The 26,500-nt window shown below is 38.8% G+C and overlaps 3 protein-coding genes across 3 annotated transcripts; 1 reads left to right on the forward strand and 2 right to left on the reverse strand.

Moving 5' to 3' along the window:
- Window positions 1-2,032: 2,032 nt before the first annotated feature.
- LOC127761784 (3-ketoacyl-CoA synthase 12-like) lies at window positions 2,033-4,344 on the forward strand. Its single transcript, XM_052286112.1, has one exon. The coding sequence runs from the start codon at window positions 2,082-2,084 to the stop codon at window positions 3,471-3,473; it is 1,392 nt and encodes a 463-aa protein (XP_052142072.1). The 5' UTR covers window positions 2,033-2,081; the 3' UTR covers window positions 3,474-4,344.
- Window positions 4,345-8,964: 4,620 nt separating this feature from the next.
- Window positions 8,965-9,720, reverse strand: LOC127762926 (uncharacterized). Its single transcript, XM_052287470.1, has 2 exons — window positions 9,328-9,720; window positions 8,965-9,256 (listed from the first exon to the last, which is right to left on the reverse strand). The coding sequence occupies exons 1-2, from the start codon at window positions 9,512-9,514 to the stop codon at window positions 9,066-9,068; spliced, it is 378 nt and encodes a 125-aa protein (XP_052143430.1). The 5' UTR covers window positions 9,515-9,720; the 3' UTR covers window positions 8,965-9,065.
- A 128-nt stretch (window positions 9,721-9,848) lies between these two features.
- On the reverse strand, window positions 9,849-20,100 carry LOC127762925 (transcriptional corepressor LEUNIG_HOMOLOG-like). The gene is made up of 18 exons (XM_052287469.1): window positions 19,771-20,100; window positions 19,633-19,664; window positions 19,451-19,548; window positions 17,505-17,614; window positions 17,131-17,426; window positions 16,946-17,021; window positions 16,745-16,856; window positions 16,317-16,366; window positions 15,929-16,231; window positions 15,746-15,841; window positions 12,629-12,847; window positions 12,382-12,523; window positions 12,212-12,321; window positions 11,986-12,135; window positions 11,547-11,702; window positions 11,316-11,432; window positions 10,817-11,014; window positions 9,849-10,384 (listed from the first exon to the last, which is right to left on the reverse strand). The coding sequence occupies exons 2-18, from the start codon at window positions 19,662-19,664 to the stop codon at window positions 10,241-10,243; spliced, it is 2,409 nt and encodes an 802-aa protein (XP_052143429.1). The 5' UTR covers window positions 19,771-20,100; the 3' UTR covers window positions 9,849-10,240.
- Between the last annotated feature and the right edge of the window lie 6,400 nt (window positions 20,101-26,500).

Consider the following 26,500-nt stretch of genomic DNA (forward strand, 5'->3'; position numbering starts at 1 on the left):
TTATATCTTATACATTTGTATAAAATTTTTGAATAAGACGAATGGTTAAACATATGTTTAAAAGTCAACGGCGTTATCTATTAAAAAATGGAGGGAGTATTAATCTGTTTGATATTGAAATTATTGTTCTGTTGAAGAATTCTTGATCTATTCCTGGCATATGTATGTGAGTCTTCTCTTGGGGCCGCTCTAAGCATTGACTTAATGAATTCAAAACCGATTGATTGAGACGTTGTTTTTTTTTTCTTACTCTTGCAATTTTATTTCAGACACTAGTGAGCTCCCTCATTAGTGCCAAGAAAGAAATTAATGTCCTCATCAGGGCTGTGAAAAAGAAGTAACGGTTTTTAAACCGGTACCAAAAAAACTACCGATACCCAAACATATAGTAGCGTGATAACCAGCCAGAGATCAATTAAGTTCTGCCAATATATATGCATGCGCACGTAGAATTGTTGTCCCGTTGATCCATTGAAGAAGCGCAACTAGCTAGCTAGCTAGCATGAGCGGTGTTAATTAACGTACTGTATGTTAATTTAGGGACAAAGAGAGCATATATATAATTGAGAGCAACAGTGTCATACTCCCACCGTTCCATAGAGTCGTTTTGAATTTTTTTTTCTTAGTCAATCTTTTATCAAATTTATAAAATATAATAATAATAATAGTTTCAATATAAAACAAATGAATTATCAAAATATATTTAATGTTAGATACAATAAAACTAATTTAGTGTTTAATTTTCTAAAATTTAACTTTGGAAAAAATTTAAATATGAGTGAACGTAGAGTTAGCGGGAAAGTCGTCTCTCTAATCTCGTGTGAGCTGTGTGCATCAGTCAGCAGGTGAGTGCACGGTGAAAAGCAGAAAAATTAAGCACAAGTACATCGATCAGGTACGTCACGTGTGTGTCCGGTAAAAGTTGAAGGTGAAAACTGGGAATATAGAAATCATTAGCGTCGTATCAATCATCAAGGTGTAGAAATCTGCGGCCGGATTGGTGCCGTTTGGATTACGGACGGACGGAGATGGAGCAGAGGTGTGTACTTCGGTTCATTTCGATCTGTGCACGGCTCGCACGGGGCATGCAGCTTAACTACGACAAAAAGGCAAAAAACTTAAATAATTAGGCTGTGATGGGCAGAAGTAGATTGAGTGAAAAAAAACAAATTTACAGTGTAATTATAATACAATTATATTATATTTACATTTGATAAAGTTTTAAGAGAAAATTTGTCGACAAATATTAGGCAGTCCCTTTCGTTTTTAACGTGAAAGTTTCTCGAACAGTTAAATAGTGGAGTATGATTTTTTTTAAAAAAAATATGTTTTAAAAAATATATTAATTTATTTTCTAAGTTTAAAATAACTAATACTAGATTAATCCTAAGTTAATGGTTCAGCTAGTTTTGCATCTTTATCAATTTTCTCCAATAATGTCCTCTCGATTCTCCAACAATGGCTAATACTCCGTGAGAGCAAGTTAAATACTCTAGTATAGCCAACTATTAACTCTAATTCATCTATAACCAGTCTAATAGCTCATTCATACAATAGTTATATACTACACTATTAATACCTGGTCCCACCTGTCATACACACATTATGTCTGGTAGTCCGTGCTACAGCTGGCTACAAATCTGTAACTCGCTGCTATTCTCTCTCCTTATTTATCTTTTTAAAATATGTTTGCAGTTTGTCTTATAGCCCTGCTATCGTAACTATTGGCTGCCTGCGCCTGCCTGCAGGCTGCAGCGAGCGACCAATCTGGTTGGGCGTTGGCCGCCATACGACCAGATCGACCAGAGAGCAAAACACATGAGAAATCCAGGGGTCACCGCCCGTACAGATCCGCGCCCATCCATCCATGCATCGTCACGCGCTTTTTTCTCCAAAACTCCCCGTCCGCCCCCCAGAAGAATACGTAGCCGTTGTGTCGCGCCTCTCGCGTGCCAACCCCAACCCCACCACTGACCACTCTATATATACCTCCTCCACCCCCCGCCACACACCACCACGATCCAACGCATTTTCTTCCACAATTGCACGTACGTGGAGTATCACGGTATCAGTAGTACGTAATGGATTTGCTGCCGCTGGTGACGCTGCTGCTGCTGGCGCACGCGGCGGCGTGGGTGGCGTGGCAGGCGGCGGCGCGGCGGCGGCGGGCGACCTGCTACCTCCTCGACTACGCGTGCCACAAGCCCTCCGACGACCGCAAGGTCACGACGGAGCTCGCCGGCGCCATCATCGAGCGCAACAAGCGCCTCGGCCTCCCCGAGTACCGCTTCCTCCTCAAGGTCATCGTCAACTCCGGCATCGGCGAGCACACCTACTCCCCCCGCAACGTCCTCGACGCCCGCGAGGACTGCCCCACCCTGCGCGACGCCCTCGACGAGATGGACGACTTCTTCGACGACGCCGTCGCCGCCGTCCTCGCCAGGGCCGCCGTCTCGCCGCGCGACGTCGACCTGCTCGTCATCAACGTCGGCTCCTTCTCGCCCTCGCCGTCGCTCGCCGACAGGGTCGTCAGGCGGTTCGGGTTGCGGGACGACGTCATGGCGTACAACCTCTCCGGGATGGGGTGCAGCGCCGGGCTCGTCTCCGTCGACCTCGCCCGCAACGTCATGCTCACGCGCCCGCGCACCATGGCACTCGTCCTCACCTCCGAGTCGTGCGCCCCCAACTGGTACACGGGGACCGACAAGTCCATGATGCTGGGCAACTGCCTCTTCCGGTGCGGCGGCGCCGCCGCGCTGCTCACCAACGACCCGGCGTTCCGGTCGCGCGCCAAGATGGAGCTCCGCTGCCTCGTGCGCGCGCACATCGGCGCCCACGACGACGCCCACGCCGCCGCCGTGCACCGCGAGGACGCCGACGGCCGCCTCGGGGTCAGCCTCAGCAAGGCGCTCCCGAAGGCCGCCGTGCGCGCCTTCACCGAGAACCTCCAGCGCCTGGCGCCGCGCATCCTCCCCGCCGGCGAGCTCGCCCGCTTCGCCGCCCGCCTCCTCCTCCGCAAGCTCCTCCGCCGCAAGGCCGCCGGCGGCGCCGCCGCCAAGATCAACTTCAAGACCGGGGTCGACCACTTCTGCCTCCACCCCGGCGGGACGGCGGTGATCGAGGCGGTGAGGAAGAGCCTCGGGCTGGACAGCTACGACGTGGAGCCGGCGAGGATGACGTTGCACCGGTGGGGGAACACGTCGGCGAGCAGCCTCTGGTACGTGCTGTCCTACATGGAGGCGAAGCGGCGGCTCAACGCCGGCGACCGGGTGCTCATGGTGACCTTCGGGTCGGGGTTCAAGTGCAACAGCAGCTACTGGGTGGTGACCAAGGACCTCGCCGACGCCGGCGCCTGGGAAGATTGCATCCACGACTACCCGCCGGCGAACTTGGTCAACCCTTACATGGAGAAGTTCGGCTGGGTCAACGACCTTCCCAGCCAGGGTCAGGGAGGCGCATTTCCCTTCTTTTAATTAATTATTACTATTACTGGTAGTACTGATTAATTTATACTCAATTTATTATTACTACCATGAATCCGTATAATACATATAGCAGTTCTGACTGTGGTTTCTTAGTTAATTAAGCCGTCAAAATTAAGAAACTACAGTCAGAATTGACTCAACTGTTAAAACTTGAAAACAATCGTCACACAGGCTGTGTACAAGGGACTGTATGTACGGTGTTTATACGGTATTTTTTTGTGGTTTTATGTGTTATTACAATTTCTTTTTTTTTTGTGTATCTCTTATCCCTTTGGTATATATTTTTGCCTGTGGATATGTATTAACTTACCTGTACATGTTTAGGCCACATGCATGCATATATGTATATGGCACACTGCAGCAGAAAGAAGGAATACTGCTCAGGGTGTACATATATATGACAAGTTACAGCAAGTGTGTACTTTGTGTAACCTCCAAAAGAAAAAGGAAGAGGATCTGGTATTTGGATGTGCATGCATGCATGTGGCCTTCCACTTTTACAGGTAGATTTTAAATGTATACAAGAAATTTGAGAAAATTGTCTCTCTTTTTAAAAAAAACATATCTTTTTAAAGGACATTGAAGTGGTACTGTATCTGCATGCATGTGTACTACAGCTTACCCCAGCAGCTTGTATCTATTGATTTTCTTTCTGGGATTTTATATATGATGGTCCATTAATATGCATGGCTCTCTTGCTGCTTTGAGTTGGTGTGCAATAACAATGGCACTCTGCAAGGACTTTTGCCAGGTAACAAGGACAACTATGGTACATGGTACATGCATACACAGCTAAGCTAAGTAATGGTGTTTCAATTTTTTTTGTGTCTGTGTGTGTTTTGAATGCGCAAGCTGAAGTAATTGGTAGACTGTTCATTAAAATATATTTTTTTAATATGGAGTAACTAGTTAGATGGTGTTTGATCAAACGAGGTGAAATCCATTCAAAGGATCAAAAGAGTTCCTCTGTTCATCCATGGATATCTATCCCTGCTCTTCGGTCGTAAATTAATGACGTTCTTCCAATGGTTTAGAACAAAGAGAACGTAATTTTTCGTAGCTAGTCATGATATTGCGTCGATCAATATCAGCTACTATTATAGACTAGCGATTTTCATACACACACATACATATATACATATGAGTATCATATATATATATACACACACACATATATACACACAGATACATACATATACATACATATATATATATATATATATATATATATATATATATATATATATATATATATATATATATATATATATATATATATATCTATATCTATAATCTATTCTACACCCCCCTCCCTCCCATGGGCCAATCCCACCTTTCCTAGGGCCCAAATCCCCCCTCCCACCTCAGTCAAAGGCTGGTCAAAGCCTCCTCCCGCCGGTTAAACCTGAGTCAAACCGCCTATTGACTTCCTTCCCCGCCCACCACTTTACTGTTCACGTCTCGCAGGAATACCGCAGTAACATAATGGTCATCGTGCAGTAACAGGACAACTTTCTCGCAGTAACAACATCGAAAAATAGTCATGATGGATCTAGTTTTGTTAATCACTTTTTTACGAACATCATGGTGTAGATGGATTAGAAAAATACTATATAACGTGAGAGATATTGCTCTCTAAAGATTGAGATTTACTTTTTTAAAGTTCTCGTCTCGCTGGAACGACATAGTAACGCGATGATCATTGTGCAGTAGCACGACTACTTTCCGCAGTAACAATGTTATAAAAGCATTTTTGTCTCGATCATCGTGTAGTAACATGACTATTGTCTCGCTGTAACGTCGTTTTAAAGCATTATGGTGAAACGATTCTAAAAAATAAAATGCGATGTAAGAGATATTATTGTTTAAAGATTAGAATTATAAAAGTTTACTCGTACTAAGCTTGCTACTATGTATGTATCTTTGTATGGACAAAGAGAAGTACTTTAGCACTTGTGTTAACTTGTGACCATGCACATGCACTTTTTTAGCACTTGTATTTTGCACAAGATTGAGATTTAAAACTTTTGCTATGCACAAGTGGTGGTACTGTAGTAGTACCGTTACTATCATATGCTCTCTGTTACTGCAATTTCATCATAATGTTACTGAAAAAGTGCAGTAACGACTTATAAATTTCACAGTAATGACCTATAAATTTCGCAGTAACGTATCGTGTTACTGCACTTCTGCGATAATGTTACTACCGAATCACAGTAATAAGGTATGATTCCTACAGTAACATAACAGGTTTATGTTCACAAAATCTGAATAGATATATAGAGAAAGCAAACAATGATCCCAAATCACATAGTGTTATAGGGTGAATTGGTTAGGAGAGTTTGTTATGAACCATGAGATCATGTGTTATAGTCTTGAATTTACCAATTTAAAGAGAAAAAAAGGAGAAGGGAGGGAGAGATCGGGAGGAGGGGAGGGAGAGATCGAGAGAGATCGACAGGGAGGGAGAAGAGAAAAAAAGGGGAGGGAGAGATCGAGAGAGATCGGTGGGGAGGAAGAAGAGAAAAAAAAAGGAGAAGGGAGGGAGAGATCGAGAGAGATCGGCGCGCGGAGGAAGAGAAGAAAAAAAAGAGGGAGAGACGCGCGTGGGGGCTGAAGAGGGAGCCACGCGCGTGGGGTGGGCTGGGCCGGACTGGGGGAGTTGAGTGGAGGGGGGTGTAGAATAGTTATTCTAAGGGAGGATGTACAATAAAGCTATAAAATATATATATATATATATATATATATATATATATATATATATATATATATATATATATATATATATATATATATATATATATATATATATATATATATATATGGGGATGAGATGAGGACACTGGGCTGTGTATTCTATTAGGAGACAGTTTCCGAATTAGTGGGAACCTATTGATGAAACCGAGTGGTTAAGAGGCAGCAGAGGACGACATCGATCTAGAATAAACTAAATAAGAGTACGACGGAGGATGAACAATAGATCGATGATGGTGATGAACTTAACTGGACCATCCGATTGTCATCAAGGGCATGCAAATACTGATGTACTCCCTCCATTTTCCAATAGATGACGCCGTTGACTTTTTCTTACATGTTTGATCATTCGTCTTATTTAAAAAATTTACGTAATTATAATTTATTTTGTTATGAGTTGTTTTATTACTCATAGTACTTTAAGTGTAATTTATAGTTTATACATTTACATAAAATTTTTTGAATAAGACGAATGGTCAAACATTTGAGAAAAAGTCAACGATGTTATCTATTAAAAAACGGAGGTAGTATGATGGACTGGTTCGTCCTCTCATCATCAATCAAAATCATCTGGGTACTACGTACGTCATATATATGGCCGTGTGCATGACGGCATGGCAATCGGATCTCTATATGATCACGAGATAACTGAAGGATTGGTCTTCCAGCTTTTGTCCTGACACACAAAAATCCTAACGAAAAAGGGACATATGGTGAAGAAAGCTATTACCTTTTTTTTTCCTCAACTAGGCCTAATTTTTTTCATCTACTCCAAACTTCAAGTTTTCTGTTAACACGTTTTTCAAACGGTTAAATGATATATTTTTTAATAAAAAAATTCTACATAAAAGTTGTTTAACAATTTATTTTTTAAATTTATAATAGTTAATATTTAATTAATTATGTGTTAATGAGTTTATTGTTGTTTCGTGTGCAAAGAAAATCCTTCAAACTCATCTAACGAACAAATCTACTGGTGATGATGGATGAAATGATATTCCAGCGTCGGTGATATCGATGTACGTTGTGCTTGTCGATAGTCAATAACTCAACTGTGTGGTACATATATATCCGCATATGCATGCAGCAGATCATACTACCTCTGTTTTTTAATAGAAGACGCCGTTGACTTTTTCTCGTATGTTTGACTATTCGTCTTATTCAAAAAATTTATGTTATTATAATTTATTTTGTTATGAGTTGTTTTATCGCTCATAGTATTTTAAGTGTGATTTATATCTTATACATTTATATAAAATTTTTGAATAAGACGAATGGTCAAATATGTGAGAAAAAGTGAATAACGTCATCTATAAAAATATGAGGAAGTATCATCTAAAATATGATCTGTAGCTAGCCTATAGTTGTTGGGATCCCCCGGCTACATGTAGATGGATGCAAAGCTAGCGTACGTACGTACGTGGCGAAATCGAAGTAGAGGAAAAGTGTGGCTTGTGCGTAGTGGTATAGTACAGTGGTACGCGTAGTTGTTGGATCTGTGCCATGGCGGAGGGACACATGAACGTGGACAGCTGGCTAATAAAAAGGCAAAAAAGGAATGGAAATTTCGGCGTACACGTACATTCAGTAGCAGATCGATTGTATGGGGGGGGGGGGGGGGGGGGTTTGGTTGAAAACGGTCACGGAGATTCCGATCTACCGGGCGTCGTTTCCGTTTAAGTATCATAACATTTTTAACTATTTTTAAAATTTTATTTTTTCTAATTTCTTTCTATATTATATTAATGTTGATATTAAATAGTTTAAATGATAAATATGGTTAATTACCGGTCGATCAAGCATAGTTTTTGAAGAAATGCTACCGATTCCGACCATTTTCACGATACATGCGGCAATAATAAAATCAGCCAAATCTCTGCCAATGCAAATGCAAGCGCGATAATTATGGTTGCATTGAATCGCACGGGTTGTCCTCGACATTATTCGGTTAAAATCAAACTACTGGCTGGCCTGGCCATGATCGTGACGCCGGCACAGGCTATGCCACGAGAAAAAAAAATGAAAATGAGCGGTACCCTCCCCGCCCCATAATGCACGATATGTACATATTTTTTTAGCAGAGATATGTACATATTTTAAGATTCGGTTCTTAAAATATTTAGCTGACCACTAATCTAATATAAATTAAATTTTATTTGACAAAAATATTACTTCCTCCGTTTCACAATGTAAGTCATTTTAGCATTTTCCATATTCATATTGATATTAATGAATCTAGGTAGATATATATGTCTAGATTCATTGACATCAATATAAATGTGAGAAATGCTAGAATGACTTATATTGTGAAACAGAGGGAGTATTTTTTAGCATTTGAATATACTTTCTTATTGTTATGATTTCGTATATTGTCGTATACGAAAAAATTAAAATTTAAAGATTAGTTTGGATATCATGTCAAGTTTTGTTATGCCTTATACGGTTGGTGTGATAGAGATAGTATATACTCCCTCCGTTTCAAAATGTTTGACACTGTTGACTTTTTAGCACGTGTTTGACCGTTCGTCTTATTAAAAAAATTTATGAAATATGTAAAACTATATGTGTATATGAAAGTATATTTAACAATGAATCAAATGATATGAAAAGAATAAATAATTACTTAAATTTTTAAATTTTTTGAATAAGACGAATGGTCAATCATGTATTTAAAAAGTCAATGCTGTCAAACATTTTGAAACAGAGAGAGTATTAGATTGCCTGCTTATTCCTTGTGTATTGTGAATTTAGTACAGTACACGATGATGCATGTGTACGTATATCTATATTTCTCCTGGAATGAAGAAAACAATTAGAAAAAATAATTTAGTCGATGGGGCAGCAGCAGTAGAACTGAAGATCATGGAAGGTGCAGAAGCCATTATTTTGTCCCAGGCCAATGCCGATGCAGTAATCCGTACAGCCCTTGGGGTCGCACTTCTCCATCACCTCGCACTTTGGATCATCCAATATCACCACCGTCTTGCTGCTCTCCACTGCCATAGTATTACGTATATCTGCCCATTGATTAATTTTACTTGTTAACTGCACCCACGGTTGGTTAATCAGACACAAATTAAGCGATTACCTGGGTGTTCTCTGGATGCATGGCAGGAGGAAACAACAAGAAGAAGAAGAGCAGCCGCTACAGCAACAAGAGCCAGGCCAAACGGCGCTCTCAACATGGCCATTGCTCCTGAACCTGATCCTCTTGCTCTCTTTGATGCCCTTGATTTTTCACTTGCTCCTGCCTTCTTAGTCTGCCTTGTATACATACTGATATTATATTTAGCCGCATGCTAGCGGCATCAACGCTCCTGACATCTGCTTAAATGCCAAGATTTGCTTCTTCAATTGTTTCCCTTGCTGTCCATCACACAGGCTGTCTTTCACACGTCTGCTAAAAATAGAGTCGGATTGAATGCACATGGAAGCGTTCTGATAACGATCATCCGTCACACTATCTGCTGGACTTTACAGAACAAACGTACAGACTGTTAAACATCAGCGTACATAGCTGCCTGCAGGAACTTACAACTGCCTGCGATAGTCCCTTGTTGTTAACATCACTGTACAACATAATCTCAAGACTCGGGGGCTTATATATCATCTATCAACCGCCGGACAAATTGCAGCGAGTTCCCATTAAAACACCGAATATTGTTACATTTTACATCTCATACTAGAACATTAACAACATGAAACAGAGAGCCAACTTTAGGCCTTCGTTCCTTATCTTCCTTTTATGCTACATCAACATCTATCATCAAGGTAAAAAAAAAAAAAGAAACAGCCCCTCCCACAAATTCACTGCAATACGCACTGAACAGCTCAACCGCGACAATCGCCCGGCTCCTACTCTTCCTTATTTGCCTCTGAGATAGTAACACAACTCAACCAGTACATCAAACTCACCTCCATTCTATGACTAGCCTAGGCTGAAGAAATCCAGTATCAATTACCTGGAACAGCTATTCTTATCTCTAGGTACGTTATTGTTGTTACTTCCACAACTTGACAGAGTTGTCGTGGCTCGCAGAAGCCACCATCCCGTTCACTGGCGATTGCGCCAAGGCCGCAATTAGACCTTCATGGGCTTGTATCGTCATGCTCTGGTTCTTTACCATGTTCCATAGCTCCAGGGACTGCATTGTTACAGTGTCCATGAGAAATTTACAGCAAACAAGGTACAGAGTGTTCATCAGAAGTAACGATTCTCAGATTCCAACCCAAATATCAGACTATGCCTTGGCTTGGATATTACAGCATTCTGATGAGAGCCATGCCACAGTTCTTGTGGCGGAGAACTCAATGCCAAAAAATGAAATGCCACTGCATAACGTGGGATATGGCAAGAAATTGCGTCACTGGCAGGTCTGGCACTAGGATAGTTTTTTGTGGCATTGGTAAACCAGCAGCGTTGTTAAAAATGACCATGGGATGTTGCAAGATGAAAAAAAAAAATAGGAATCATGTCTAAAATTGATTGTTAGAAACATGTCTCTCCCTATCTTTCAGGGGAAAAAAGGGTAAATTTCACATACATATGGCTAAACTGAAAGAAAATCAGTAGTTACCTGGTAGCCTCCAATAACAAGGAGATTGGCATAGCTTGGGTGGAACACACAAGAGTGGAACTTGTTTCCATTGGAGCTAACCTCATGAATGCACTCTCCTGATGATATTGACCAGACCTTAACCAAGTCCTGACTGACAGAGGCAAGGTACTCCCCACTGCTGTCCCAACACACTGATTGCACATCTGTGTTATGGCCCTGTGATAATAAAGACTTCAGATACAAGATCACAGGCAAAAAAGGATAAACAACAGGTTCCCACCCCTTCTGAAACAAGAGGTATACTACAAAACATGGAAATAAAGATGTGCATGTTTTGAATCATAGATTTTTTATTTTTTTTAAAAAAAAACAGAAGAGCAATAGCTCCTCCCCTTTCCATTAAGAAAAAGCTAGTTCAGCTACAGGAAAAGACAAAAATAACTGAAAACATCCACTGCGGGTTACACAACAAACAGTGCTGAATCATAGATGTGTTATTGATTTTCAAGAACAGAACCTGTAGTGTGTATTTTTTGCTGTGCGTTTCAACATCAAAAATGGCAACCATAGTCTCCGCAGCAGCTGCGAGAAACTGTCCAGTGTTAGGTTGGAATCGAACTTGGGCAGTACCTCCCTGTCCAACAAAAACAGAATCAGATGGATGAACCTAGACCATACAAACCATGAATTCTTCATAAGACAAAAGGTGCCAAAAACGTCTTAACCAAACAAAAAGAAGATGGCAAACCTTCATGGCACGCATGCAGCTAAGCTGGGTCAGATTCCAGTACCGGATTTCACCATTGCCATCACAAGAGCACAAAAGGTCCGTCTTCTTTGGATGAAAATCTAAAGATGTGACTTGGACATTATGCCCAACAAACGTATGCAAACAGAATCCAGGCTGCAAAACAACAATTTTCATAATAAAATTAAATGCAAGTACATATACGGAACTTCAGATTAATAGGTTGGACATACTCAACTCTCAATGCCAACTAATAATCATGACCACAAATATATACTTTGTGCTGTCAGATATTAGTGATATGGTATATTTGTGAAAATTTTATTGCAATGACCAGTGCATTAAAAGAAAGTGCATGTCACTAATTGTGGGTACCATTGCTCCAGGAAGAATAATCTCCTATGCCACTTTCATATACATATACAAAAACATAACTTACATCTGCAGCATTCCACAGCTTAATAGTTCTATCAAAGGATGATGTTGCCAGCTGAGAAGAATTAGGCCGGAAACGGACATCAGTAATTATGAGGCTGTGTTCTTCTGATGTATACTGGCTCTGGAAGGTGTCCATGTTCCAAAGTACAGCCTAAGAGACAACAAACAAGTTACCATACTAAACCCACAAAAACCAGCAGTGTAAAATGAAGTCCATTTACTGATACCTTCTTTTCATGTCCAGCGCTAGCCAATATCTTGCCATCTGAAGAAAAATGGCAACAGACAACTTTGCTATTGTTCGTGCGCAAACAATTAACCTCATTGAAGGTAAAACCTAAAACCAAAAGGTGTGTTATTTCATGTTTACAGAATACGGAAAACATCAGGGTATTACCTTTTGAAGCCGCTGGATTAGGCTCTGCAGGACTTCTTTTAAGTGCAGCAAAAATATCCCTTGCATCTCCATCATCATTGGCTAAGAATGATTCAACATTATCTTCCAAAGAGCCAACATCACCAAATGGCTCGAGATCATCCTGTTAAGTACAGAAAATACGATGCTTATCATCTGACACAAATAATCGTTACATACATCCAACTATACATCTTGAATGAAATGAGAAAAGTTGTAAGCCTGTAACCATTTGGTTTGAAGAGGATGCTAGTCCTGTTCCGTCAGCACCATACATCACTAAATTTTTCGGGACGTGGCGCATATTGCCAGGCATCCCAAGTCCATCTCCTGGGGTATGCGTGGATGGAGTAGATGGTGGAGAATTGGTTGAAGGGCCAACTGTATTCCCTGTTCCAGTACTATTTGCTGCTCCTGAAGATGTAGGTTGCTTTCTTTTTCTATTGCTCTGGAGATAAATAACAATAATTGTAGAACAAAAAAATGGATATATGGTAAGGGATAAGTATGTGAAAATAAGCAAAATGAAAATTTGGAAAACATACACGCAGCCAGTTAGCCATGGTTCAAAACTTAAATTAGTTTTCCCTGTGACCGTTTCATATGTATCCCCTGAAAAATTCACATGTAGCTCCTAAAAATATAGAAACGTGTATTAAAGCATCCAAATTTATGTGATGGTGTTCTACTTTCAAAAAACTAGTTGGGCAACCCGCGCAATTGCGCGGCTAGCATCAATTTAAAATAATCTATTTTTACACATGATTTTATTTAAAACTATCATTCCCGTGATTCTAATAATTTCATAGTTCTTAAAAGTCACATCAGTCGCTACCTCTTACTCCTTTGACACCTTTTTATTTGCTTACTCGATCTACCACTACTTCTATTCATCATCTTTAGAACTTTAAAATTTAGGCCTTATAGTTTTTAGAGTTCATTGTCTTGTTAGGTCTCGTTTTCATAATTTTTAGAAGTATTGTCAAACATCGCCAATTTACTACTCTATGGCCCGTCCGCTGCCACCTCTCTTTATTGTCATTGGGATTTTAAAAGTCGAACATAATTATTGTTTATGTTCTTTCTTACTTTCTATAAGTCTCACCAGATCGTTAGTGGCTTCGCCCCTATACTCCTCTACAGACTATAGCCCGCTCGCTGCCTCCCCTCCTTATTGTCATTGAGATTTTAAAAATCGAACATGATTATCCTTTGGGTTTATTTTTACTCTCCATAAGTCCCGCCAACTGTCGTGACCACGCTACTTAACGGCATGCCCATCGTCGCTCCTCTTAAACGTCATTGGGATTCTATTTGGGGTTTTGTTTATAGTTTTTAGATATCCCATCAACCGATAATTTTTATTCATAAATTATATTCCTACTTGAACTCTTATAATTATTTTTCTATTTTTGAAATTTATTTTATTTGTTATTCCAAACTTTAATTAATCTCGTCATGTGTTCTAGATTATCTCTTATTTCAATAGTCTTTATTTTTTTATTACAAATTTTAATTATTTATAAATTGTATTCTAGTTGAGCTATTATTTTTCTATTTCTATTTTCTGAATTTATTTTATTTTTTATTTCGAATTTTAATTAATCTCGTATTGTGTTCTATATAGACTATTCTTTTAATATTTATTATTTTTTATTTCCAAATTCAATTGTTTCAAAATTGTATTCCTACTTGAACTCTCTTTTTTTTCCAATTTTGGATTTTATTTGATTTTTATTTTCAATTTTAATTAATATAGTATTGGTTTCTTATATGGACTCTTATTTCAATATTGTTTATTTTTAATTTCGAATTTTAGTTATTTTCAAATTGTATCCCTACATGAACTCTTCTTTTTTTTGCTAATTTAGGATTAATTTTATTTTTATTCAGAATTTTAATTAATCTCGTATTGGGTTCTTATATGGACTCTTCTTTCAATATTCCTTATTTTTAATTCCGAATTTCTGTTATTTTTAAATTGTATTCCTACTTGGACTCTTCTTTCTTTTCTAATTTCGCATTTTATTTTATTTTTATTCCGAATTTTGATTAATCTCCTATTGGGTTATTATATGGATTCTTCTTTCAATATTACTTATTTTTAATTCCGAATTTCAGCTATTTTTAAATTGTATTTCTATTTGGACTCTTCTTTTCTTTTTCTCCGATTAATGTGGGAATTTCTAGCCCCTACAACGGACATGGTGCCTTATTTCAAGGTTGTTTTAATAATATAGTAGATAAATAGATATGTAGGCTGTATGACAAATTGGTCTCTTGTATATGCCAAAGAGAAAACAGGAGCAAAATCTGTTGACTTTTAGTAGACAGGTAAAAAGAAAAAAAAAGACGTCATCCATAGCAAATAGGATGACAGTGGGTGGCAGCGACCGCTAACCCTGTGGGAGCTTTGTTCAGCACATAGCTTAGCCCGTTTTGTTTTCCTTGCCTACCTTCTGCTTTGGAGTTCAGCTCTTAGTTTAGCTCTCCTTTGTTGTTAGTGTATTTCCCTAGCTCCTCTCCCTGCCACCCCAGTAGCCATTGAGGCGCACCACAGTTGTATTAATCTTCGTCTAATATATTGACATGCAAAGCTATTGCATGTTCACAAAAAAAAAAAAGCCATGAAACTGTAATTAATATTGGATGTGTGTAACTACAATAATCTGGCATACCAATTTTATATCCCAGTCATTCTGCTGTCCTCAATATTGCCTTTACGCGATCTTACCCTTGGAATTGTTTTTAAAGAAACCCATTGACCAAAAAAATCATAGAAAACAATACAAAGGCTGCAGCGAATGATCAACACAAAATCTAGTCTTATCACCCCAAGATTAACAATATGATTCCTATTACACACAATACATCTAACTAAACTATAATTCACAAGATCTATAGAAAAGAATCAGAAAGCTGCAGGACATCGCCAACAGAAAATAGTCTTTGGGCTTTATAGTTAGTTTGTGGTTGCTATTCCTGTGCTTAGGGATCTAGTCGGTTAGGAGAATCTTTGCTGATCCCAGTAACATTTTCTTTCACGTCTCTAATTTAAACACCTCTAACTAACTCCTTCGATCCAATTGAGAAAAGCCAATGCAGTGCCCAACGGAGCCTCAAACATCATTTTTTTTATTCAGCTATGAACAATCAGTACATCTAACTCACTCATAATAAACTACTATGCTTAATTTGCTTGCAAAAGTGCAATTGTAGAGGCACAAAGTGATGTTTTGTTGAGCAGATTTAAAGTTTGAACTTTGCAGCAATATATGCACACATCTGCTAACTTTCAAGAAAAGAAAACAAATCCAGAGGTTAAGCCTGGGCGAATTGTCAGTACCTGTTGCATTTGCTGTTGCTGGCTTTGCTGCTGCTGTTGTTGCTGGCTCTGCTGCTGCTGCTGTTCCTGCGGTTGCTGGGAAGATGTCTGTTGTACCTGAATAACTTGCAGGTACAGTCAGATGGTTGAACACTAGAGACAATGAAAACACAAACAGAAGTGCGCTTCCAAAAATAAACCAACCTTTATGAGATACTCTTGGTCTGACCTAACTTTGGGTGAACTGGATTGCATTGGGGAACTAATACACCCATCAGTTCCAGCAGGCTGTCCATCCTTACCATTCAAGCCACCCCTGGTTAGTGCTGTATATCTCCGGGGATCCAAATCCCCATAGTTACTTGAGTTGCTAAGATTGCCTTGTGCTTGGGCCTGTGCTAAGAATTGTTGCTGCTGCTGTGGTGACATAAGTTGAAACTGTGACTGTGTTGAAAGAAATGGCTTCTGCATTTGAGCACCTAAATTTGGTCGCATTTGGTCAATTCCCTGTAGGATGGCAGCACTGGCATTAATTGGTGATTAGATAGTAATAAAAACATGAAGAAAGGGGACAATAGATAGATGAACTTACAGTTAATGGCCACCCTTTCAATGGTAGACCGCTTACTCCTTGGTTTAGTCCTGTTAACAGCAGAAGAAGAAATTTCAACAATTGACAAACAAAAAGGACATCCAAAAAATCAGAACAAACAAAACGAGAACAGGATGGTTTTCTACATTGAGAACAACAACATTTGCTTTTTAGACTAGAAATATATACATGCAATATTCACCACAAAAGCCAACCAGAAACAGCATAATAATTAATTCAGTACTTGTTTAATATCCATTTGTTTTGGCAGTTTATATTTACTATTCGCAACCTTAGATGTTACTGTTATTACAAGAATGACAGACTAGTAAATCGATGGTTGTTAGAGAAGGCAAGTAACTCCACATTATTGCAGTTTCACTTTAGCAACAAAAGTGACCTCACAATATACATAGGAAAGGACTAACCTGCACCGCCCAATCCAGGTTTTGGCTGAATAATACCCTGTCCATATAAGGATGATGGGTCCATGGGCAAAGATCTTTGGGCAACACCCATATTACCTTCACTTTTTATATCCTGTTGGAAAGAACATCTATCTTTTTACTTTTACATTTTAATGGAGCAAACAAAATGACACAAGATGAGCACAAGAAGCAACAACTCACCATAGTTTGTTGATTCCTAGCCTGGATTTGTTGCAGCGTTGTAGACACATTTCCGGGAGTTCCGGGAACTAATTGCCTATGAGATTAAGATATATGATTAGTGATCATGCCAGTAACATATCAAAATTCAATTTCTCCCATCTCTCTCTTATATAAAAGCTTATCAAAAACTAAAAGAGAATCACCCTGCATGATTTGTTGCAGCTGACTTGAGAAGAGCCATCCTACTAGCATCAAGAAGCTGTGATCCCTCAGAGTCCAAGGATTGAGGGTGCTTCAAGCGCTCTTCATACATCTTGGCAGCCAAAACACTAGCTGTTGAATGCCCCAGAATGCCATCAGAATTTAGGGTGTTTATTGGACCATTAAGTGAAGGATGACTTGCATTAGTTCGCTGCAGTTGAGCATGTCTGTGTTGTATTAGTTGCAACTGCTGCATCTGCATCTGCTGTTGGTGCTCTCTCGCTTTGATTTGCTGTGCCTATGTTTCCGACAGAAATACACGTGGATGAGATCAAGAGTAATAGATGCATGGCGACTTAAAAAATTCCCAGGATACCTCTAGGTATGCCGCTGCAACCTCAGAATGCTTCTCATTTGTTCTTGCAATAAATATATCCCAAAAAACAGACCACCACTCAAAGAGAAACCCTCCAGGAGCATCAATTGCTGCATGAGAAGAATTTACAATCATGATTCTTGAACAGGTAAAAGGAAGGGTCTCTACCAAGAAACCACATGCAGAACTTCTTGGAGTGGATATACGTCTAGTTATTTTTGCATTAACGTTAAAGATCTTCTGTAAGGAAGGGTATTTGGAATCTTTGGAGATATACTCTGCCCAGCAAGGCAAAAAAACTCACCTACCCCTTTCTTTCTTTTTTTTGACTAAATCACCAGGGGGAGAGCTTCCCCACCTGAATTTTGTCATTGCAAACATTTAGAAGGTTTACACAGAGAATTACATAATATTTAGAGTTCGTAGAGGGGAAGAGAAAATTCCTTTCCACAAGGAAACTACAGTTCTATCTTCAGCGTTTAGAATTTCCGCCCACAGGGCTGCCTCGCTTACACACCGTCGACCTACCCCTTTCTAACTTGCCAGGTTTCAGTAATCAAGAAGTTGATTTGGGACTTAAAAGTGATGGTATCATTTCTCAAAGTGTTAGGGATCTTAGCGGTCGCAATATGTCATCCACATAGAAGAGCTGAAGAACCATTTAGGACGGGAAAACCAATTAGAGTCAAACATTATGGAAGGATGAGACATGACACATTATCACTCGGATAATGCCCACAAAGACAGAAGGTTACCAATTAGCCGTTTCTCATATGACAGGTTTTAGCAAGGAAGAAATTCATTTCAAAGTTAAAAAGGGCAATGCCACAGTTTTGCATTCCATTTACCAAGTTTAGTTCAATTCCTGTGTTTGACAATGTGTTCCAGTCCAGTTTGCTGGTATCACTAATAGTACCTACTGCGATACGCAGAACTATAAAGGAACTCCCTCCGTCCCAAAATATAGCAACCTAAAGCCGGATTAGACATATCTTAGTACTACGAATCTAGACAGGCCCCACAACACACAAATTGCAACAGCACGGTTTTGCACTGAATATACTAAGTTTAGTTCAATTCCACATTAATGGTTCATTAGTGGCTATAAATGTCAAGATACATTGTGCTAGATATATGAACACAACCGCAACCAAATAAGCAAAGCCTTCTCCTTTGCATGTACTGCAAATCCATATATAGCACCCATGTACTTATCCACTACAAATGCTACCATTATCGGTCAATGTAACATTGCATTCAGGATATCGAATTGATTATGCTTCAATTCAACTAAATAATCTCAACAAATGAAATCACTGCAAAAATAGAAATAGTTACACAATGCACGGCAAAAACAAATAATTGCCACCTTCCTCAAAACCCAGCATGCTTGAGAGCATGAAAAAAGCGATCAACACAATCACGCCATCCTCTCATCCACTTGATAACAATAGGTCGATTTACATAGCTAGCAGAATACATACAGTGGAAATTATACCATGTACACAAGTAGCCTCAAGTCTGCCATCTCAGGATAAATAAATAAATAAATAAACGAGCCTCTCCAAGTTACTGTCAACAAATTTCAAAATATCCTCCTATTTTAGCTTGAATCTCTGCCTATCCTCAGCTTCCGTACCTAAATTTTGCCCCAAAATCTGCAAACCTCTTCCAATTTTCCGAGTTCTCTGTTCTAATTTGGCTGAAAATTACTCCCTGAATAAAATAAAATTCAAATTTCCTTCATCATTTTAGCACTAGAAGGCCCTCCCCTTCCAGTTCGAAACCCAGAATTCGCCGTGGTTAATCTCAAAACTCTGACACTCCACATAAAACCTCAAATCACCGTAACCACAAACTTACTTTGGAGATTGAAACGAGAGAAAAACCCGGCAAACAAACAAAAGGGGCAGCAACTAGAGAAGCAGCGGATATGAGATGATTACCGACTGGATCAGCGGCGACCTTTCCCTCCGCCATGAAAGCCTTGGCCGTCGACTGCAAGTTCCTCTTCAGCAGATAGTCATAGATATACACATCAAGCCTGCACAACCAGCACGGGAAGGAAGGAATTAATCCCAAACAACAAAAACAGTCACCCAAAAAACGCATCCAAGTAGTAGCTTACATCTTATCTGCTTCCCAGTTGCTCTGCGCCATCTGCAAGCAAAAACAGATTAAACCGACCAGAACCAAACGCGGCAGAAATCAGCAACGAATCGAGCCCCAAATTCGCGTGAAACGAAGGGATCAGAGCCCACATTACCGATTGGGCGCGATCCCGCGACTCAGGGGGTGCCGAGAAACCCCGCAAAAATAAAATCCGCTACGAACGAACACCGGTGGTGGAAGGATCCAATGCCCGATCGGCGGCGGCGAGCTCGGGCACGGGGTCCCGAAGGGGAGGAGGAGGAGGAGCCAGGCGGTTGGCGTACGAGAGAGCGCGCCGCTACTCCGAGCTCGCCGCTAGCTTTGCTTGAGAAGAAGCGAGGAGGAGATGAGAGAGAGAGAGAGAGATGGAAGGGAAGGAAAGGGAAGGGGAGGAGAGAGAAAGCGAGCGAAGGGAGGGAGGGAGGGAGAGGAAGAGAGGGAGCCAGATGAGGCAAGGCATGGGGTGTACGTGGGTTTTGAGTGCGGCTTGGTTCTTACAGTGGTGAACCCGGTTCGGGAAAGTTCGGATGGCAGACGGCCGCACGCATTTTTGCGCAATGGTTCATGGACAATAATATGCCAATTATCATTCGCACCCGTTTACATGGCTGTTCAGATTGATGTCATTTTAAATCATATTATTTTTTTATAAAGTTGTCAAAAATATATATGCATTTAGTTTTTTTCTAAACTTTGATAAATACATAAGAAATCATGTCAAAATTTTGGTAATATTGCCAACTTACCATTATAATATGAATAACCCCTATATCTCGCACTGGTTTATATCTAAAGGTCTGTTTAGATTGTAGCTAAAATAAACCTTACCAAAATTTTAGCAATTTAGCAATATTACCAAGTTTTGACAGGATTTCTTTTGTATTTACTAGAGTTTGGTAAAAAAACTAAATAGATACACATATTTAGCAACTTTACTGGTATAGTTCGAAATGGTATCAATCCGAACAACTTCTAAATACTACTCCCTCCATCTAGTTTTGATAGGCGTATTTTTAAATCTGAAAATTTTATTTTTAATAGGCATATTTCAATCCAACAACCTATCATCTTAATGACTTTCTTGAATTTAATGTGTGACTCTCCATTCTTCCACACAAGATTGGCTACATGGGCATCGAGAAATGTAAATATTAATGAATCACTTGTTTACGAGGAAATATTAGTAGCATGTTTAAATAGATGATAAGTAGAATTAATTATTCTTGATCTGTGTGCCAAGATGAAATATGACTATCAAAAGTAGATGGAGGGAGTACTTCCTCCATTCCAAAATAATTGTAGTAGACGTGTAGTTCAAATTTGAATTATATGGATGCATTTATTATTTTGAGACGGAGAGAACTATGACTTTAATGGCTCAACAATGGATTAATGAACTTCAATGTTAGTCATATCTTAATATGGCCAAAGTTATGCTTACATTATAGTATTGCGTTTCCTGCCTTAAAATATATGCAGTTTTTAGCTATGAACCTATTCTATATTTTAGAATGGATGTTGTATTTAACAACTTTTAGTTGTTTTTTTAATTGAAACAAGTTTGGTTATCTGCGGTTCACACCCTTAATTATTCTCGTTAAATGTTGCCTACGAATCATCTATGAGACCCCCGTTACCAGCTAAGATTAGAAGGAAAATGTCCATAATGTACAGGAGTAGTATTTATAGGTTCCGGAAAACATTATATATCTTTCCATGAAACATATGATCACGCCTTTCTTTTGCTACTATAAATATTGCCATGTTCAATCTATCACTTTATGGAAGTTTATTTTAGCCTTATTAGCTACAAACTCAAAGTTTCCTAGTTTTAAATAGTTCTTTTAAAGCCATAAAGCCAATCTAACACTAATAACTAATAGCTAAAGCTAGATTAAAAAACTTTTTTTACGACGAAGGTACTTTTGAAGTGTTTGTATCTTAATGGCATGACTCTATCCTTTAACATATGTGACTAAAAAACCATATGTTCATAGACTACCAAAGTTTAAAAACTAATTTAAAAGGTATAACCAATAAGTATAACCTAGAATAAGCATCGCCGTATACTAGATCATTCTAATGTGGATTCTCCGTGCTATCGGCTACTACTCTCAAATACTAGCATTCAAACAATCCATGACTTTCACTCTAATTCGTGATATCATACTATAATATGGATTTCTGTATCTCTATCTCTATCTCTATCTCTATCTCTTCTCTATCTCTATTATTATAAAAATTGAATATATTTTTGTCAGCACTTTGGTACGTCATTTGTGTATGAGTTGATTTGTAAGTTTGATCGCTTTTAGAAATAAAATAAAAGTTGTATAAGAAATCTCTTTAAAAAAACTCGTATACTAACTTAATAGTCTATTTAATAGCCAATTTATAAAATAGTTACTGCATCCGCCTCAAAATAGTTGTCGCTTTGGAGTTCAAATTTTGTCCCATAATACTTGTCACTTGTTAGTATTACTTGTCATATCAGTCACCTCCAATTCAATTTTTTACCCATTCTATCCTCACCACTCTCGTGCTTCTATTCAAATAAGGGGCAATATAGTCTTTACTTCTCAAACCTTAATTTGTGTTAAACAACCTAGAAAGATAAGTATTGTGGGATAGAGAAAATACTTATAACATATAGTACACAGTTAATACTTGGTCTCACTTATCATATACACATGTATCTTAGAGCTCGTGATGTACGTAGCTGGCTACGGATCTGTAGCCCGCTGCTATTCTCTCTCCTTTTTATCTTCTTGAAATGTATTTATAGCTGGCTTATAGCTTGCTATTATAGCTGCTCTGAGAGCAAGTATAATAGAAGGCTGTAAGTCGGCTAAATATTGAGGTGGAGGAGAGAAGAGAGGAGAGAGAGGAGAAGTGGGCTGTAAACTTATAGCCGGTTTGGACACAAAAACCAAGAAATTATGTGAGAGAGACAAGTGGGCCCTATGGGCTGGTTTAGTTTGAGGCCTAAATTAGGCTTACCAATATTTGGCAATTTCAATAGTGTTTAGTGTCTATTTGGTTTGAAGCCAAATTTTGGCATGTCTAAGAAAATAAGCCATTTCAATAGTGAACTTAGGCTGTTTTGGCTTCAATCCAAATACAACTTTGCCTTACCAAAATTAGTCATGCCAAAATTTGCCAAATTTTGGCATTGACAAAATTTGGTAAGGCCTATTTAGGCCACAAACCAAACCAACCATATATTAATTGTAAATAGCTAATTATTATATGTGTGGGCTAAGAGCAGACTGAAAAAAAACCTTATAGCCAATAAGTCGGCTATATTATTAGCCTTGCTCTAAGAGCAGGTGCAATAGCAGTCTATAGCCAGCTGTAAACATATTTTAATGAGATAAAAAATGAGAGAGAAGAGCAGCGGGCTACAAATCTGTAGCCAGCTACAGCATGGACTTCAAGACGCAATGTGTGTATAACGGGTGGGACCATATATTAATAGTATAGGGCATGTTCGACTGCACTCATATGGCTGTGGTGCAGCCGGCCGGAACAGTGCTTTGTGTAAGCAGCTGCAGCAGCACCACTGTGTTGCAGCTGCTGCACATTGCAGTTGAACAGGCCCATAGTAAGCAACTATTATATAAATTAGCTATTAGATTAGTTATAAATAAATTAAAGCTAGTAGTGGGCTATACTATCAAACTTGCTCTAACATCCATCCATCAGGTTCGGAGCCGGAGGTGTAGGGTCGGAGGCGCGGGGATTGGAGCACTTGATTAGGTCCGGATTACCATGGTCCTTGCGCTACCCCGTGCCAAACACCAAACAGGGGAAGTGACCAATCCGGTATAGGGACTCGCTGACGTGGCGCTAAGCCATTGCATCCCGGAGCCGCTGCTGTGTGTGAGGGGATTCCTGAAAGACAGAGGTCAGAGGGTGAGGTGGTGATTTTACACAGTGACGATGTCTCTGACACTTGGGTTCCTCTGAGGTTGCCTTGGCTGCGTCACAACGTGTGGCTGTGTGAACTGATGCAAACGTGTGGAGATGACGAGTGAAAAGAAATATAAATAATAAATAATTTATGGGTAAAATTTATATATGTAATGCAAAGTAGTTTAAAAGTCAATACCGAAGAAACTAAAGTTCAAATTTTGATTATCAGGTTGTTGCTAATAAATCCCTCTTTTGGCACAACTCTGGATTTAAGATTTTTTTTTTAGCTGGGTATTCATATCTCTACAAATCCATAAATTTAGTTATGCCATTACATTGATAATATTTGAATAAATTATTTTTTTCATTCTAAATAAAATTTAAAAGTTTAGACAGCTATAATTTAGCATACAAATTTCAAAATACTTCATTCGTCTTAAAATAAACCAACCTAAAATATGATGGGGGTATTTGTTAACGCTAAAATTTGATAAGCCTCGAAGTCGTCGTTAGCCTAGAGTCAGTATCAGTTTTAGAGTCCTGAAATTGGCCGATGAGAATTACTAGTCGCCAACAGCTGGATTCTCAACGGATTCAGTTAGAAAAATAATCAATTAAAGAAAGCTTATCCAAAAGATGTCGAGTTCAAAGAAGATGCGGCGTGGCAATCTATCTATTAACTAGACAGAGTTAGTTAGTTTCCTTTTGATTTTAGAAAAGTGTGTTTAGTGTCCGATCAGGACTTGTATCTTTTTTGTTATCTTTACGAAACTTATATCGTGTTCGATCGGGACTAGTATTTACCAATGGATATAAATATGTACACCTAGGATCATTATAAATTATCCCTCGATCAATACAACTACTCTCTGCATATCGCCACCCTCTTTTCTGTGTTCTTACTATTTCTATATATTAACATTACATGTACACAATGTGGAATACGAAACCGTAGATTAATGAGTGTTAAAAGCCAAAGAACAACTGGATTTATTTAATCAATTAAAGATAACTAATGCATCCGGTAACATTGGGAAGAACAACATATCAGATCAATCACATAGAATTTATAAACACCAAATAGTGAAACCACTGAAGACGCAAAAGGAACAACATGACAATGGGTGAGAACCATTAATGGGGATTGTCACTCGACCATGGATGACGGAACAGATGTGCAACTCTACAAAGTCATGCACGCGCAGGAACACCGGAAGCGTCACCTTTCGCTAAGAATCCATTGATTTCCTTAGCCTCGGCGATGCAGCTGTCTACACACTTCTTGTTGGTGGCAGGATCCTCCTTAAATTCTTTGCTACGCCCTTCATTGCACACAACGCTGAATTTTTCCATAGTGGGATTTTTTTTTCTCCCTCAGAGGCCCAAGAAGTTGCTTGTTTAAAATGATGCAAATGTCTACACAATGCTTGTTGTTGGTGGCAGGATCCTCCTTAAATTCTTTGCTACGCCCTTCATTGCACACAAGGCTGAATTTTTCCATAGTGGGATTTTTTTTCTCCCTCAGAGGCCCAAGAAGTTGCTTGTTTAAGATGATGCAGATGTCTACACAATGCTTGTTGTCGATGGGGTCCTTTTGTTCCTTCTTCTTACAATCCTTTGCACAAAAAGGTCGAAAGAAATCCTCCCCTACAATGGCTCCTTCAACCGCAACCACCGCCACAAGGGTGGCGAGGAGCAGAGCCACCGCAATGGTCTTACTCTTAGCATTAGCACTGTTTCTATTGAGCGTAATTGGTGTGGAGTTGAGATGATTTCCTTACCCTGAAGCTCATGTTATATAACCACCAATGAGGCTAACTATATGCATATATATCATCTTTGGTTGTTCCTCCCTTATGACCAGAGAGTGATGAGGTTCTTATGGCATGTATGCTTTTAAATAATTCAAATTATGACCAGAGAGTGATGAGGTTCTTATGGCATGCATGCTTTTAAATACGCGAAATCTATTTCGAGAGTGTTCTCGGTTTAGCTCTATAGCGTGACGCATATCAGAGCCATCTAATTGTGCACGTCGTCATGATGTCCATCCACATGGGTGTCTTTTTCCTTTCAAATGAAGTTCACGTGGGTATCTTTTTCCTATTCAAATAAAGTTTCCTCTCAAATTACTTATTCAATCTACAATCCGATTACAACATTGTGTTCGTTACAATTAAATCTTCACAACAAGATCTTACATGATTATGTTACGATGAAAAAATATTTATATTTGTAAATTACTTTTATTATATACATAAGTTACTTTTAGATTTGACTAAATTACTTCTTAGACATATAAAAGTAAATTCAATAAAGTCCAAAATTAATTTACATATATTTTAAAAGTAACTTAAAACAAAACGGAAGTAACTTTGTCACGACATTAGAAGTAAATTCGTTTAGTTAATTCCATAATTTGTGCTGATTAATTTAATTTCTAGATAGAGTCATGTTTTTATCTCTACAACGGATTTACTTCAAATGAAATGCCAAAGTTACCTTCGTTTTGTTGTAAGTTACTTCTATAATATATATAAATTACTTTTAGACTTACTGAACTTACTTTTATAGTTTAAGAAGTAACTTAGTGAAATCTAAAAGTAATTTATACATATCATAAAAGTAATTTGTGATTTTTCATCAAAATATAATCATGTGAGATCTTGTTATAAAGATTTAATTGCAATGAACACAACGGCGTAATCGGATTATAAATCGGATAAGTAATTTAAAAGGAACTTCTCTAAGAAGGAAAAAATATATAGATATTGAGTGTAGTAGCTTTTTTTTGGAAATAATGGTGTCTCTTTTTAGCACTATCTAGCTAGCACTCTCGGTGTAGTCGCATCCTTTTAAATAATTCAAATAAATAGCTATGTCCTTCGTTGTATGTGTTAACCACTTATTTTCTTGGATTGTAGGATGAT

Source organism: Oryza glaberrima, chromosome 2 (assembly GCF_000147395.1).
Source record: "Oryza glaberrima chromosome 2, OglaRS2, whole genome shotgun sequence".
Lineage (NCBI taxonomy): Eukaryota > Viridiplantae > Streptophyta > Magnoliopsida > Poales > Poaceae > Oryza > Oryza glaberrima.

Bases quoted from the DNA above. Each gene is read 5' to 3' on its own strand.
- LOC127762926 (XM_052287470.1), bottom strand. From the start codon at position 9,514: ATGTATACAAGGCAGACTAAGAAGGCAGGAGCAAGTGAAAAATCAAGG. The intron at 9,257-9,327 runs GTAATCGCTTAA...ATCAATGGGCAG, and splicing joins TGCATCCAGAGAACACCCAG to ATATACGTAATACTATGGCA.
- LOC127761784 (XM_052286112.1), top strand. From the start codon at position 2,082: ATGGATTTGCTGCCGCTGGTGACGCTGCTGCTGCTGGCGCACGCGGCG.
- LOC127762925 (XM_052287469.1), bottom strand. From the start codon at position 19,664: ATGGCGCAGAGCAACTGGGAAGCAGATAAGAT. The intron at 17,615-19,450 runs GTAATCATCTCA...CTTCTCATGCAG, and splicing joins GGTCGCCGCTGATCCAGTCG to CAATTGATGCTCCTGGAGGG. The intron at 12,848-15,745 runs GTACTGACAATT...ATTTATCTCCAG, and splicing joins AGCAACAGCAAATGCAACAG to AGCAATAGAAAAAGAAAGCA.